The sequence below is a fragment of the Polyodon spathula genome, chromosome 2 (genome assembly GCF_017654505.1).
Source record: "Polyodon spathula isolate WHYD16114869_AA chromosome 2, ASM1765450v1, whole genome shotgun sequence".
NCBI lineage: Eukaryota > Metazoa > Chordata > Actinopteri > Acipenseriformes > Polyodontidae > Polyodon > Polyodon spathula.
The window spans coordinates 60,645,497-60,659,162 of record NC_054535.1 but is presented as its reverse complement, the minus strand read 5'-3'; the positions used below and the strand labels follow the sequence as shown (position 1 = coordinate 60,659,162).

The 13,666-nt window shown below is 37.2% G+C and overlaps 1 protein-coding gene across 3 annotated transcripts in view; it reads right to left on the bottom strand.

Moving 5' to 3' along the window:
* vldlr (very low density lipoprotein receptor) overlaps positions 1-13,061 on the bottom strand; it is a 137,144-nt gene extending 124,083 nt beyond the window's left edge. For 2 of the 3 annotated variants that reach the window (XM_041226143.1, XM_041226153.1), the window contains exon 1: positions 12,802-13,061. In XM_041226143.1, coding sequence (XP_041082077.1) covers positions 12,802-12,868 — 67 coding nt within the window. In that variant the 5' untranslated portion in view covers positions 12,869-13,061. The remainder of the gene's footprint in view (positions 1-12,801) is intronic. The other variant, XM_041226163.1, reaches the window with a different exon arrangement.
* Positions 13,062-13,666: the final 605 nt, after the last annotated feature.

The window sequence follows — 13,666 nt, the reverse complement described above, 5'->3', positions numbered from 1 at the left end:
AACAAGGACCAGGGGTCACAAATGGAGTTTAGAAAAAGGGGCATTCAGAACAGAAAATAGGAGACACTTTTTTACACAGAGAATTGTGAGGGTCTGGAATCAACTCCCCAGTAATGTTGTTGAAGCTGACACCCTGGGATCCTTCAAGAAGCTGCTTGATGAGATTCTGGGATCAATAAGCTACTAACAACCAAACAAGCAAGATGGGCCGAATGGCCTCCTCTCGTTTGTAAACTTTATGTTCTTAAACCTCGTACTGAGCTCAGGGGGGGGGGAAATCAATATCGGGGGGGAAAAAAAATCCTCAACATCAATTCCCCTTCGCCCTTTCGTCTGCTCCAGGAAATCTTTAATGCTTTGAACACTGTACCCTCCCCGGGGTTTATACTGTCCCAGCGATTGCGATGCTTGAGGCCTCTGTCGCCCTAACAGACAGTCTACGGCTGTCGGACGCGCGACGTGCGGAGACTTGTCGAGAGTCCGAGGTATGGTTGTGACGTCGCCCTTTTTGACGGGAGGCAAAATGAGCGGGAAAAACTTTGGGGCCGTTATCCTTTGGAGTGATAGGACCCCTTTGACCTGTAAGATGGAACACTCAGTCGGGTGTGGTGTGTGTGTTGGTGGTGCTGCCCTGGTGGAATAGTTGGGTTATTTGTGTCCATTTGCTCAATCTCTCCCGCTCCGTTCCGTGACTTTCTGAAGCTCTCAGTCTTTTGAACAGAAATTTGAAACTAAACCGAAAGGTGGGGGGTTGTGTCGCAGTGAACTGACGGAGGACCCCGAGTCGAGCGGGGGGCAGTGATCGGACGAGCGGGAGGCACGACGTGCTGTCCATGCCTAGGAGGCCGATCGGGTCCTTGACGGTCAGGACCGAAGACTAATAGTCATCAGATCAGAGGGAATGCGGGTAGGGCTTACGCCAGAAAGAACCCTATCAAAAGGTCTTGGGATGGAAGTTAGGGTGTAGACTTTTTGAATCTCAGTCTCACATGTATTCAACTTTAGTCAGAGGTTAGGTGTGAATTTGAATACGCATTACCTTAACTAGAGCGTAGCTTAAAATCTTAGATTTTTAGACGGAAGACTTACTGTATTGCAGAAAGTTTACAACCGCTGAAATGTGGGGATTTTCCTAGCCTAGAAGTCGGGTCTGTACTCAGCCCAGATATGATCGGTCCCAAGGAGAGATAGTGAAGTAAAAAGTCACTTACCCCCTTTTAAGCCCACTAAAAGGATGTCTTCCTCGCAGACCTTAAAGGACCCTCTTATTTATAAACTGTTGTTTTCTGAAAAGACGTTGGTGTCTATGCTCGAGGTAACCTGGATTTTTTTTTTTTTTTGTGTTATCATAGATTTTACGTTGTCACAACCGACTACCCCCCCAACAGCGAGCACACATTCCTCCAAAGGGATAAAACCCTCGGCAGGAAACTTTAACTCCATGTCGGCAGGTTAACCTTTCAAAAGAAAAGTTTGGTTAACCTTTCAAAAGAAAAGTTTGGCAGTGGCCTCCCTCCTGCCCGCTGTCGCTGACAGAGCGTCAGCTCAGCACATAGAACTGTTCACCAGTACACTTTAAACAAGAAATGCAAAACAATATAAAAACTAAAAAGAGGAAAAGACAGACAAACCTGCCAGCAGATGGTATTTGATTTTCTCCTTTTTCTGTCTGTTGGACGGCGTAAAAACAAGTCATCAATTAGAGTGGTGATAGATAGGCGGAGATCCGTAGAACAGAATGTCAGACAGAACGACAGACGACAAATCTCTCTATATCTGTGTTTACAGGTCTTGCTGTCTGATGTTTATAAGGAATTTCTTGTCCAGGTTTTATCTAGAACTTACCTACCTTTTTTAGTTCTGTTTTTTAGAATTAACAGTACTCTACCCACAAGACACTGTGGTCGGTTAGTAAACTCTCCTGGGTTTACATTGGAGTAACCGTCAAACAGGAATTTCACAGGTTGTCTAGAAGTTTCTTAACAACAGGAGCAGAACCTATTCCAACAGGTAGTTTATAGACTGGTTTTCCGTTGAATTCTCTATAAAATTATTGAGGTTGACACAAGGAAGTACAGAGATCATTTGGAAGTATTAGTGCAACGGGGTTTTTCTACTTGTTGAGGTGTGGAATATATAAAATTATATATTTGGTACTATTTGTTCATTTTAAATTATAACATTCTTTATAGATTTAACCATGTATGTGCCAAATGTCATTGTAAACGCACAATACAAATATTTTCAATCCTTAATACCATACTGATCGTTATCAAAATACAATTTGACATACAATCACAATGTGTATAGTGTTTGGTATTGTTAGTTTAAGAGATTTATGAACAAAATGTTATTGTTAATCTTGTACTTCGTTTTAGGAAAGCTATGTATACTCATCTAAACAGTTTAAAGGTTTGCTGACTGGCACCAATTTGAAGACACTCAAACTCAGAGTTATTCACATTTTAATAGACATTTTAATACCTGGGCTAGAGACAGCCATTTAGAAAAACCAGTCACACTTCGAGCCACTTGGCCTGGCATCCTTATCTAATCAACACAATCTTGTTAATTTCTTCCTGGCCCTGACTAGCAGATCTGCAGACTGCTTCCTCGTTTCTTTTGAAGCTTGCAGTTTAAGTTGGGTGAGGGGAGATGAGAGAATGCAGCATTAACACAGCACATACAAGAAAAATAAAGAATTATATTAGAATACATAAATTTCCCTCACACCAGCTTGGAATACCTTCAGATGCACCAGCAAGATCACAACGGACAAGACATAACCCAGCTTGGCTTAAGGACTATGTCCAATAGTTAAATGTAATATTGACAGAAGCAGAAGAGAAACACCAATACAGTATGTAAATATATCTGTAAGTTAAATAATTCCTTATAGTATAGTGAATAATATTCAGATTTGTCCACTTGAGGGCGCTAGTAGTGAACGACATACAGGAATGTTACAATTGTTGTGAAAAAGAATGCGTGCCAAAATGGCGGATTAATAAACGTTCTTTGCGTTTCTTACCCCTGTCTCGTTCTTATTTATTCCTTGATCGGTCACTACAAATGTTTGAGAAACAAATGACAATCAAAGAAAAATAGCAAATATTAAAATGATTACTTTTTACAAGGGAGGATACGGACAACATGCCCCATGTGTCAAGCTGTTGCTACCTAGTTTTAAATAACTTTAGCATAACCAAGGGACTAGGAGCTCTTAAAATAAACAAATCCCCTGGGCCGGATGAGATCCTCCCAATAGTACTCAAATTATTTATAAACCACTAACTATCATGCAACAGTCTCTTGACACAGGGCTTGACAAACACTGGAGAATTGCAAACTTAACACTGATCCACAAAAATGGAAACAAAACTGAACCAGGTAACTACAGATCAAGGAGCCTGACTATTATATGTAAAGTGTAAGAGCCAAAATGGAAAATTACTTCTATGGAAACAGTATCCTGGGAGACAGTCAACATTGTTTTAGAAAAGGAGGTTATTCGTAAACATGAATGGCCTCCTCATTTGTAAACTTTCCTATGTTCTTGTATCCAGTGTCCAATCAACTGGATCACCAAATTAGACAATTAAATGCATATGCTTCAGTCAATCACTCAAGCATGTCATGGTCAAGGATACATTTGAGTGATTAAAAAGAAACAAATCAATATCCTATATACCCCAATGAATTTATCATTTCTAGACATTTTTCTAACAGTTTCAGGAAAAATCTTTTGTACAAGGTTTTGCTTTTGTGGATGAGAAAAGAAAGGTTCTTTCACCAAGAAAAAGTAGAATTGAGAAAGAAATTGGCTGCAAGTTGGACTGGGGTTTCCATTTCAACCATAGGTTGAGTACTGCATGGCAAAGGTCTCAGTGGTCGCAGGCAAAGGAAAAAACACTTATGAAAACATCAAAGACAATTGCTTAGTTTGCAAATGGCATTTGGATGATGGAGACAAGTTCTGGTTGAAGGTTTTGGGGAGATGAAACAAAAAAACTAAAATTCGGTCACGCCAATACTCATTACGTTTGGAGAATGTCTGGTAAGACGTACAAAAGAAAAGAACACCAGAACCTACTGTCAAAAATAGGTGGCAATAACCTATGGGGTTGTTTATCCTCTAATGGAACAGTAAATGTAGTTCCAGCGCATGGTAAACTGGAATCCATAACATACCAAAAGATATTGGCCAATCATCTGAAACCCACCACTACATAACTTTGTTTAAAAGCACAAAAGGACGTTCATTTCTCCAATTATCTGTTTGAGAAATTTCCAGAAGTTACAAAATTTCCATTTGAGTATGTAAAGTTTTGACTAGAACTATTTAGGTAGTTTTTTTTTTATATATAAAACATATATATAATGTATATATAATTTCCCCATTACTAAAGGGGTAATGACCGTGACTACGTGACATATATTAGTAAATTTTTTTTTCAAGTATACAAACATGTTTAACTAAGATTTGTTTGGAAACCCTTTGGGAAAGTTATGGTAATTGAATACAAAAGTACTCGTTTTATTTTGCGAAAAATAAAAATTTGTTTATGTGTGTGGCATAGTGAGAATTCTTAAATAGTGTCAGTCACAGGGATCGGCAAATTGTCCGCGATAAAAAGTTTGAGGTCCGTGAATTTAAAAAAAAAAAAAAAAAAAAAAAAAAAAAAGACAATTGATCTATGTACATATTGCAATTGTGTTGCAAACAGGCTAGATTTGATTCTGCTTCTCAGACCCGTAAACTGACAATGACAATATTTTACTGTATCTATGGTTACTGCAGAATCTTGATGACACTGAACCGCCTTCTGAAGCCTCATTATACAATCCGATTAAGCTTTAGTTATTCACGGTGTGCACGGTTTTCTTTCTTAACATTGAAAAAAAAAAACATGGCGTCAATTAAAACAAAAAGAGATCATTCAACCCAGCTTGGGAAAGAGAATATTTCATTTTTGAAAGACCAACAGATTATTTTATGGAGTATGTAAGATGTGGCCAAGTAATTAAACAACTCAAGTCAACAGTAGCTCGCAACCATGCCAAAAAATGGTGCAAAAAAATATCTAACACTTCAAACGTGTCAAGTGTAGAGAAGGATAGATTCATCAAGGAGGCCAAAGCCAACAGAGGAAGCCAGGTAAAGTCAATGACCGACTTTGTTAACCGCAATCTCAAAGACGCACAGAATGATCGTTGCCTTGCCTACAGTTTAGCAAAAGCCAAACTGCCATTTACAGTAGGTGTTGTTTTCAAAGAAATGGCTGAAAAAATTGACCCAAACTCTGCATTGCAGTGCAAACACTGTCAAGAAACACCAAGGATTTAGGTGGCTCTCTTTACAGTGAAACTGTTCAAGCAGCAGTAGATGCACCATTTGTAAACTTAATGTGCGATGAGAGCACTGACCCACAGTGACAAGTCAAATAATAATTTATCATCGTTTTGTGAATGTTGATGCAGGTGAAATTCGCTCCGTTTTTTGAGCTCAACTGAAATAACCAAGCAGTGTAATGCACAAAATCTGAGTGAAGCCATCGTTGTTTCGGTCATTTTCCAAACAACCAAGTACCTTGTAGAGAAAACTGTGGGATTTACATCGGACGGGGCATCTGTAATGCTAGCCCAACGTGAAAGTGTTTCAAGGCGATTGAAAGATCACTATGGCGATTTATTTGTCCAGCTCTGTATCTCCTCGCCAAGTCTTAATGGCTAAAGACGCTGAATCGGTCACCCCTAGGGTTGCCACCTGGCCCCATAATTCCGGAACACTGAGGCAGAACAGGATTTTGAAGTTGCCTTTAAACTGAAGGAAATCAACATGTGAATTGAGCCCTAAACCTTTGCTAAATTGATTCTGGTGATTAATTATTTTGAGGCAGCATGACAATACAATAGCTTTTAACAAATGAAATAAATACATCAATATTTTTATTAATAGTTTTAAAAATATATATTTTAAAGTTTCTTCACCATTTCTAATAGTATATCACCTTCTCCCACTGAAATCATCAATACTCGACAGCGTGAACACTGATCAGTGTTTAATTGGGAGAGTCAATGTAAAATTAGGGCTATATGTTACTAATAGGATCTAAATAGCATCTTTTAAACATTGATAACTGAAATATTGTACAAAATAAATATCTTGAATAAACCTACACACATGCTTTTTTTTTTTAATCTTGTAAGATTTGTATTCAATCACAATGATTCGGATAATTAAGAAGCAGTATAAATTAAGCAAGTGCTTGGTGCTCAAATCACGTGTTTATTGCTTTCAGTTTAAGGGCAACTTAAAAACCATGTCCCGTCCCAAAGTGTTCCAGAATTATAGGGCCAGGTGGCAACCAGTCATACCTGACTTTGTGGAAAACAAATCAAAGTGACAGACATTTCAGTGGGGCTGCAAGAAAAAAGGAGTTTAGACAGATCTGTGAGCTGAATGAAGAGGAATACTCAAACCTGGTTAACTACAAAAAAATTCGCTGGTTAAGTTTGGCTGCCTGCGTTGAGCGGTTTGAGTTACTGCGGGATTCTCTAGTGCAATACTTTGAGAGAGAGGCATTTGGGAATGGGTCACAGAGTTATAAAACAAGTTGCCAGAATATCCATGACATGCTACAATCTCCTAAATTCATTCTATATCTAAGTTTCTTGAATTGGGTTTTGCCACTTCTCGCCTCAATGAATCTAGCGCTGCAGAAAGAGAACTCAAATCTATACAACGCATACTGTTCTCTTAGAGAAATACTGCAAGGTAATTTTGAAGCAGTTTAAAACATTCTTCAAATGAGGATTCTACACGGGAATCTTTCATAACTCCAAGCGACCTGTCTATCCCTCGTGCCAAGGTCAGAGATACTGAGGGAGTGTGAGGAGCAGCACTACTTGCCAGAAACAGATTGCCAAGGTAAAAGCAATGTTCATTGAACAGGCATTCAAGTCCAGGTCTCCTGAAAAAGAGCTGGTGAAAAGCATGCTTTATCTGGACCCCTGCAACCAAAAACCACCGGTCTCCAATTCAAAAGCTTGCTGCAAGATTTATAAAGCACATTAACTCCAGCAAAGTTGAAATGCAATATACATTGTACGGCGAGGATGAGGCTGTGAAGACACTTTTCAATTCAGACTGCGGTGGCAGTGACGTTACCAAATTATGGTGTATTTTGTTTATGTCAAGTAGCGAGGATGAATACAGTGAACTAGCAAGGCTGTCATTTTTACTGACACTGAGCCCTGACACCTGTTGCTGCGAACAAGGCTTCAGCCACATGAACTCAATTAGAAAACATCCACAAGGAATCGCCTTGAACTGTTGCGTGGATGCATGTCTACGTATTGCAACTGCAACAAGCACAAAGGACTTGGATGTAGCTGCGGCAGCAACGTAGATGCAAAAACACTAAGCGAGTTGAATTTATTATTATGCCTAGATAACTACTGTAGCTATATACAGTTGCACTGCTCTTCGTTGATATTCATGTGCTTAGCTCCTGTCATATATATATATATATATATATATATATATATATATATATATATATATATATATATATATATATATGAGAATGTGCTTTAAATCTGACTGTGCTCTGCTGTTTGCTATACACCCCCCATTCCCGTCACCCAGTCTGGTAATTCTGTTAAGTGTCCGTCGCACAACTTGGTGGTGCCGACCCCTGGTCAAATTGAGCTTGTTTTCTCGATTAACTGAAGAGATTAGTGTTCTTTACAGTAGTTTTGTTGGTTTAGCAGAAATGGACACACCTACAAAGTATGTAGGTTGCTACCGAATGGTCATCTTTGTATTGGAAATTACAGTTGTGTAACGTTGCTCAATGAACAGCACACAATTTCACAGGAATACTTACAAAAATTGAGATCCTTACAAATGTCAGTCATTACTACAGTTGATAGTTTTACCAAAGGACAGTGACTCAAACTTCTAAATGATATCTACTGTATTGGGCTGGTTCAGAGAACTTTTGAATCCTCAGCAACCCACTGACCTGCCCAGTGGTGGTGACTACCCATGTTGTCTGATATGAACCCACCTACTGTACCAGTTAAGCAGTGTGTTCTGGAAAGCCTTGTCATAACTTGGGAGAAGTAAGAGTGCAGTGGCGGTCTTACCTGACAATTTCCTGTCTCTGTTCTTGGTCACTTAAAACATAGATTTGTTTTTAAAATTTCTATGGTCTTTTTACTAGAATGCAGAGTTAAAATATCTGTATACAAATGCAATGGAAAGTATGTGTTTATTTCCTTTATTGTAGGTTTCTGGTTTAAGTTTTAGGTTTGCAAACCATCTTAGTATTTGCAACATCCTCTATTAAAACAAACATTTCCAAGTATGATCACACTTTAAATATTACACACACAGACTTCTCATTGAGAGACTGAGTATCTGAATTCTGGTTTGTGATGTCCGTGCAATGATTTGGAATAAAAAAACAAAGTTGAAGGGAACAATACAAAACAAATTGACTTGCAATATTAGTATAATATATAATTGATTGGACTATTCCGTTTGTAGTAGAAAATGGCACATGACAGAGTATTAGCTACTTGCATAATGAAAAAGTACAAGTTACTTGTACTTTTCCCAAGACCCGTTGTTTTTTCTACCATATAGGCTTTAACAAAACAATTACTATATAAAGAATTGTCTAGTAAAAAGGAGAAGTAACCGCAAGCTGCCAAACGCTGCAGTTTAGGGAACTGTAGCTGTTAAAATAGAATAGGATGTGTACATTCTACACGAACACCCAACCATCTAACCTGTGATTAAGCTTGCTTTTGTCCCAGTGACAACTGTCACAGAGATGGCCAGAGTGGGTGGCGTCAGACCACAGCCAGGAAATAAACAACAAGGAGGTGGAGTTTGGTGGAGCTGAGCGAATGCTTTCACTCAGCATTTAATAAACAAACAGAACAGACAGAAAATAAACGGTTGTAACAATACAAAAAACAGGACACGGCACATTCGCCAAAATAAACAGACAAACAAAATGGACCAAACAAAACACTGAGCTTCTTTTACTTTGTTATTAATTATTACTTATTTCCTCTGTCTCCAAGACCATTCTCCACTCACCGAACACACAACACAACTGAGTGAAAACATGCTGCTTTTATGCAGCTGTACCGAGACTCGACTGATAATCAATCATTCAATTGGAGTCGCGGTACAACTTCACGTGAATTAATAAAGTGCAATTCCCCGTGCTCACATATTACATTTTACTTGCACGTGAAGTGCTGTGCAATCCTCGTGCCTAAATATAAATATACATTTTCAACACTCGTGTTACACAGACCCGTTTATATCCCCTGTACCAATGACTATACACCAACATTTAACACACCACATGCAACATAACAGAAAATATACAGGGGCGGGCACTTTATCACACAACGTAGACATAATTAGGCATTATGGGATGCTCTTATGCTCAGTTCTGTTATGATTGGCTAATGTATAATGTTAGTAACTTAGTGTTAAAGGTAAGTAAGGAACTAATCTGCTTTTGTATGTTCGAACACTGCTCGATGATGATCTAGCACCCTGTGTGTTGAGTGTTTTCTGTTTGCAAACAGAAGAAATAAAAGGCCTGTTTCCATGACAGTTTCATGTTAAGCTTTGTATGCACAAAGAAACCACACATACCATGAAATACTTAACATGTAAAGCAGTACACAGTGTAAATAATGGTAAAGTTGAGTAGAAGACAAGACTACCAGAAACATTCTTTCACATTTAATAATAAATGTATTTTACAGTCACATGTACTGGTCTTTATTTTTGAAAACTACCCCGAAATTGTTGGATTTCAAATAAGATAAGCTGTTGAATGCAGTTCGGAAGAGGGGACTTGCAAGTCTCACACAACACTGGATTTTTTTATTTGACGCACAACCAACAGTCAGATTGTGTACATTTATATACGTAGCATGTTTAAGCATGGATATTTAAGGACTCTGATGCATCGTTAACCAATGAAATAAGTTTTATTTAACCAGGAATAAAAATTCTACCATCCCATGCAGTTTAACCTTGTACATTGCCATTCTGCGAGTCTGCCTCCAGTCTAGACACAACAGCAAAGCAGTAAGTAACATCCGGTTAAATAATGCCGTAAGTAAACAACTTTACTTTAAGATTAATTCCCCTTAGCAAAAGCAACAAGGTTTATGCAGGATTACAGAAAGATGTTAACAATTTTAAACTACACAAATAACCCATAATAAAATGTGGTTCCCATATTAATAAACATGCATTGCTGCTATAGGTTGTACAGCTTTATATTTCTGCTTGCAGTAGGACAAACACGAATTGCCAAGTTTATTTTTACTGCAGTTACACTCCAGATCACTCTTCAGCTCGGCCATCAGTACACAACAGAATCAATTGGCGACTGAACGTACTATTGACGGAAAAGCGCATGCGTACTTTCATAGATATAAAAAAAATAATAATAATCTCCAATTACTTGATCGATTTTGTTGGTTCCACAAATAGGCACTCTTAACAAGTTCTACCAGCCTAACAAAGGATGCATTTAAACTTGAAGCCGTTTTTTAGTTAGTGCAAAAATATGAATAATTTGTAAAAACTAATTTTTACTCCTTTCTGTACTTTAAAACTACCGAACGAATTCACAAAAAAGTGTTATCCGTAAAACGGACACCAAGCGTACCAAATGGCGTCCCACTTGGTTTTAAAACGGCCGAGAAAACATACCCCTCAATCGGGTTTAAGCAAAAAACGGTCACTGTTGTGCCGTTATAATAATCACGTATTGGAATCTGTGCATTTGATAGATTTTGTAACATGTAGCTGTGCTTATTTATTTTCTGTTTTTATTGGTTTGGGCATTTGAATATATAAAATGGGAAAGAAAACATGAGTTACTTGTTTGCATGGAAAACAAAAATACACTTTGTTCTTGTGCATCACATTTTGCTATTAAGAAACTGAAGCATAATCAGTTCGTTAACCTAAGGGACTGAAGTTACTATACAAAAATGCGTCCAGATGAAGAAACTTTTCAGCATTCATAAAATTGGCAACTGGCAAATACACTTTAGCCTTTCTTGCTAAATTGGAAAATAGTTCATATATTCAGCCAAAGAAATTCCACTGTTCTTATCCAAACATGTTTCTGCCTTCATAAACATGTGAGCTGGTTAAATAAAACATGGTTTTATTCTGCACTGATCAAGGCTGTAGTAACTAGTCAATTTCAGAAACTCTAGAAAGTTAACACTGGTTGGTTATGCTGCCATCTGTGCAACTTAAGCCAATGCCTGCTATGCATTTATTAATTCTGCAACTATTATTTTGAGGTTTAAATGACTTAATTGCAGGTTAGTCATGTCTTTATTCTGTGAATTTCACAGGGCCCCCCACCACCCCACCCACAATCCAACGCACACAGCAAAGCAAAACGCTGTCCTTACAAAACTACCACCAAATGTTCCTGTCAGGACACTGCACTCTGATTGGTTATCATATTATTGTTATGAAAACAATGAATAATCCTCGCCCAAAGAAGGAACCCTAAACGTAAGGTTAGTATCCTATACTGCAGCCATTACACATCTAAAAGTAGTCTGTCAGCAAGTAAGTGTTTTGGTTACTAAAAAAAAAAAAAAAGTAACCGGCGGTGCCGACTTCCGCAGTTGTCTTGACAGGAACATTTCGTGGCACCTTTGTAGGCAGTGACTGGAAGCAAACGTGTATGCTATCCCAGAACTCTCCGCGCGCCCCAACAAGAGGGAGTCGACCTTGCTGGAATACCTCCCAATGGTGTCTTCTACTCCCCGCCCCCTATACTGTACTGCAACACGCAGGCTGCATTCAGAAACATGGAACAGATATCAAGCAACCATAAGAAAACATTGTGAAACCAAGGTTACTAAACAAGCGAAAGGATAATAAAATATAATTATGACATTAGCGAATTAGCGAAATCTATTACCACTGTCACTAACTGGAAAAAGGAACATTTAAAAAGGGCACCGAGTGCAAAATACAGTGGCGTAGAGTGACATTACAGCTCACTCACACTGATCTGGACTTAATGTCCAAATGCTAGAATAAATACACTTTCAGATACGATTAAAATATATTCGGTGCTGCCTGCACTATTGACAGTAGGCCCGTTGTAAATGTACAGTACTCAAACATACTGGGCCAGGCCTAACTTATGTTAAACAAACTCATATTAAAACATTCGTATTTTATAAAGATCTGTCGCCGTTTCTTTTATAATAGAAACATTTGTATATACGTATAAATACACGAATGTACAGATACCTGAACAGGGCAATACATATTTATGTTGTTTGTCCAAACAAGACACATAGTTACTAAATACAAATTAGAACAAATTGTCGAGTAAAAAAAAAAAAAAAAAAACCACCATACGTTTATAAATACATTCTAATTTTAATTGTTTCAAGTATCAACATGCTCCACACCCAATACAATGACAAATGTAATGTATTGAGAGTACATTCCTATTTATTTAATACCGTATAAAATCACAAAAATAAGATAAATATTCTCTAGACAAACATATTTTAAGACGGATTATATATATGGGTCATCTGGAGTTGTGCAAATTGGTTATCCATTACATTGGTAAAAATAACAAAGATTTAACGCACATTTCATGCCCATTCATTCACACTTTATTTGCGTTTTTCAACACTTAAAATAACACAAAACCAGCCACCATTAAATTTCATGACAGGATAGGATATCGTACTCACCTTTAACATATGCGTACTGCTGGAGACATAATGGCAAAATAAGTAAACAAAGAATGAACGTGACCATTTCGTTACATGTATTTATTGTAAACTATGGTAGCTATTTTTCTAAGATTATAGTATTAATATGATAACAGAACAGAGTGAAAGACAAACAGACGTGAAAATCCGCTCGCCTTAGGTTGCTATATATAGCTGCCTTTTTTCAGCACGAGTTAGTATCTGCCTATTCTCTGGCTGGTAAGCGCTGCTCTCCAATCCAAGTCTTAATTTACTGATAGCGTGAACCTGCTACAAATAACTACGACATTCAAACCCAGGCTTCTTTTGCAATCAAAAAGTTATACTTACTGAGAATTGGGAACCCTTTGTTCTTGAGAATCAGGAATATATCTATATATATATATATATATATATATATAATCTCATATATATATATATCATAATTTATCATAATGATCTATATATATATCTATATATATATATATAATATTATTGTGTTTTTTCAATAGATCTAAAGTTTCAATATACCATATGATATACTAATAACATTGTGCAAAATTTAAATTTATAGTTGCAAATATATATATTATTTATATATATATATATATATATATATATATATATTATATATATATATATATATATAAATATATATATATAAGTTTTTAGGGACTGATTCAGAAGTAACCCTGATTATGGGTAAATCATCAGTACCTGTGTAAGTAATAAGATTATGAGTCATGGAGTCATTTATTTTACATTAAATCTACAGTATTTTACGTTGTAATGGAACTTTCAGTACTCATGCAGGCAAGTTATTTTGACATGTATGAAAGTACGATTGTACCAAACTGTACATACT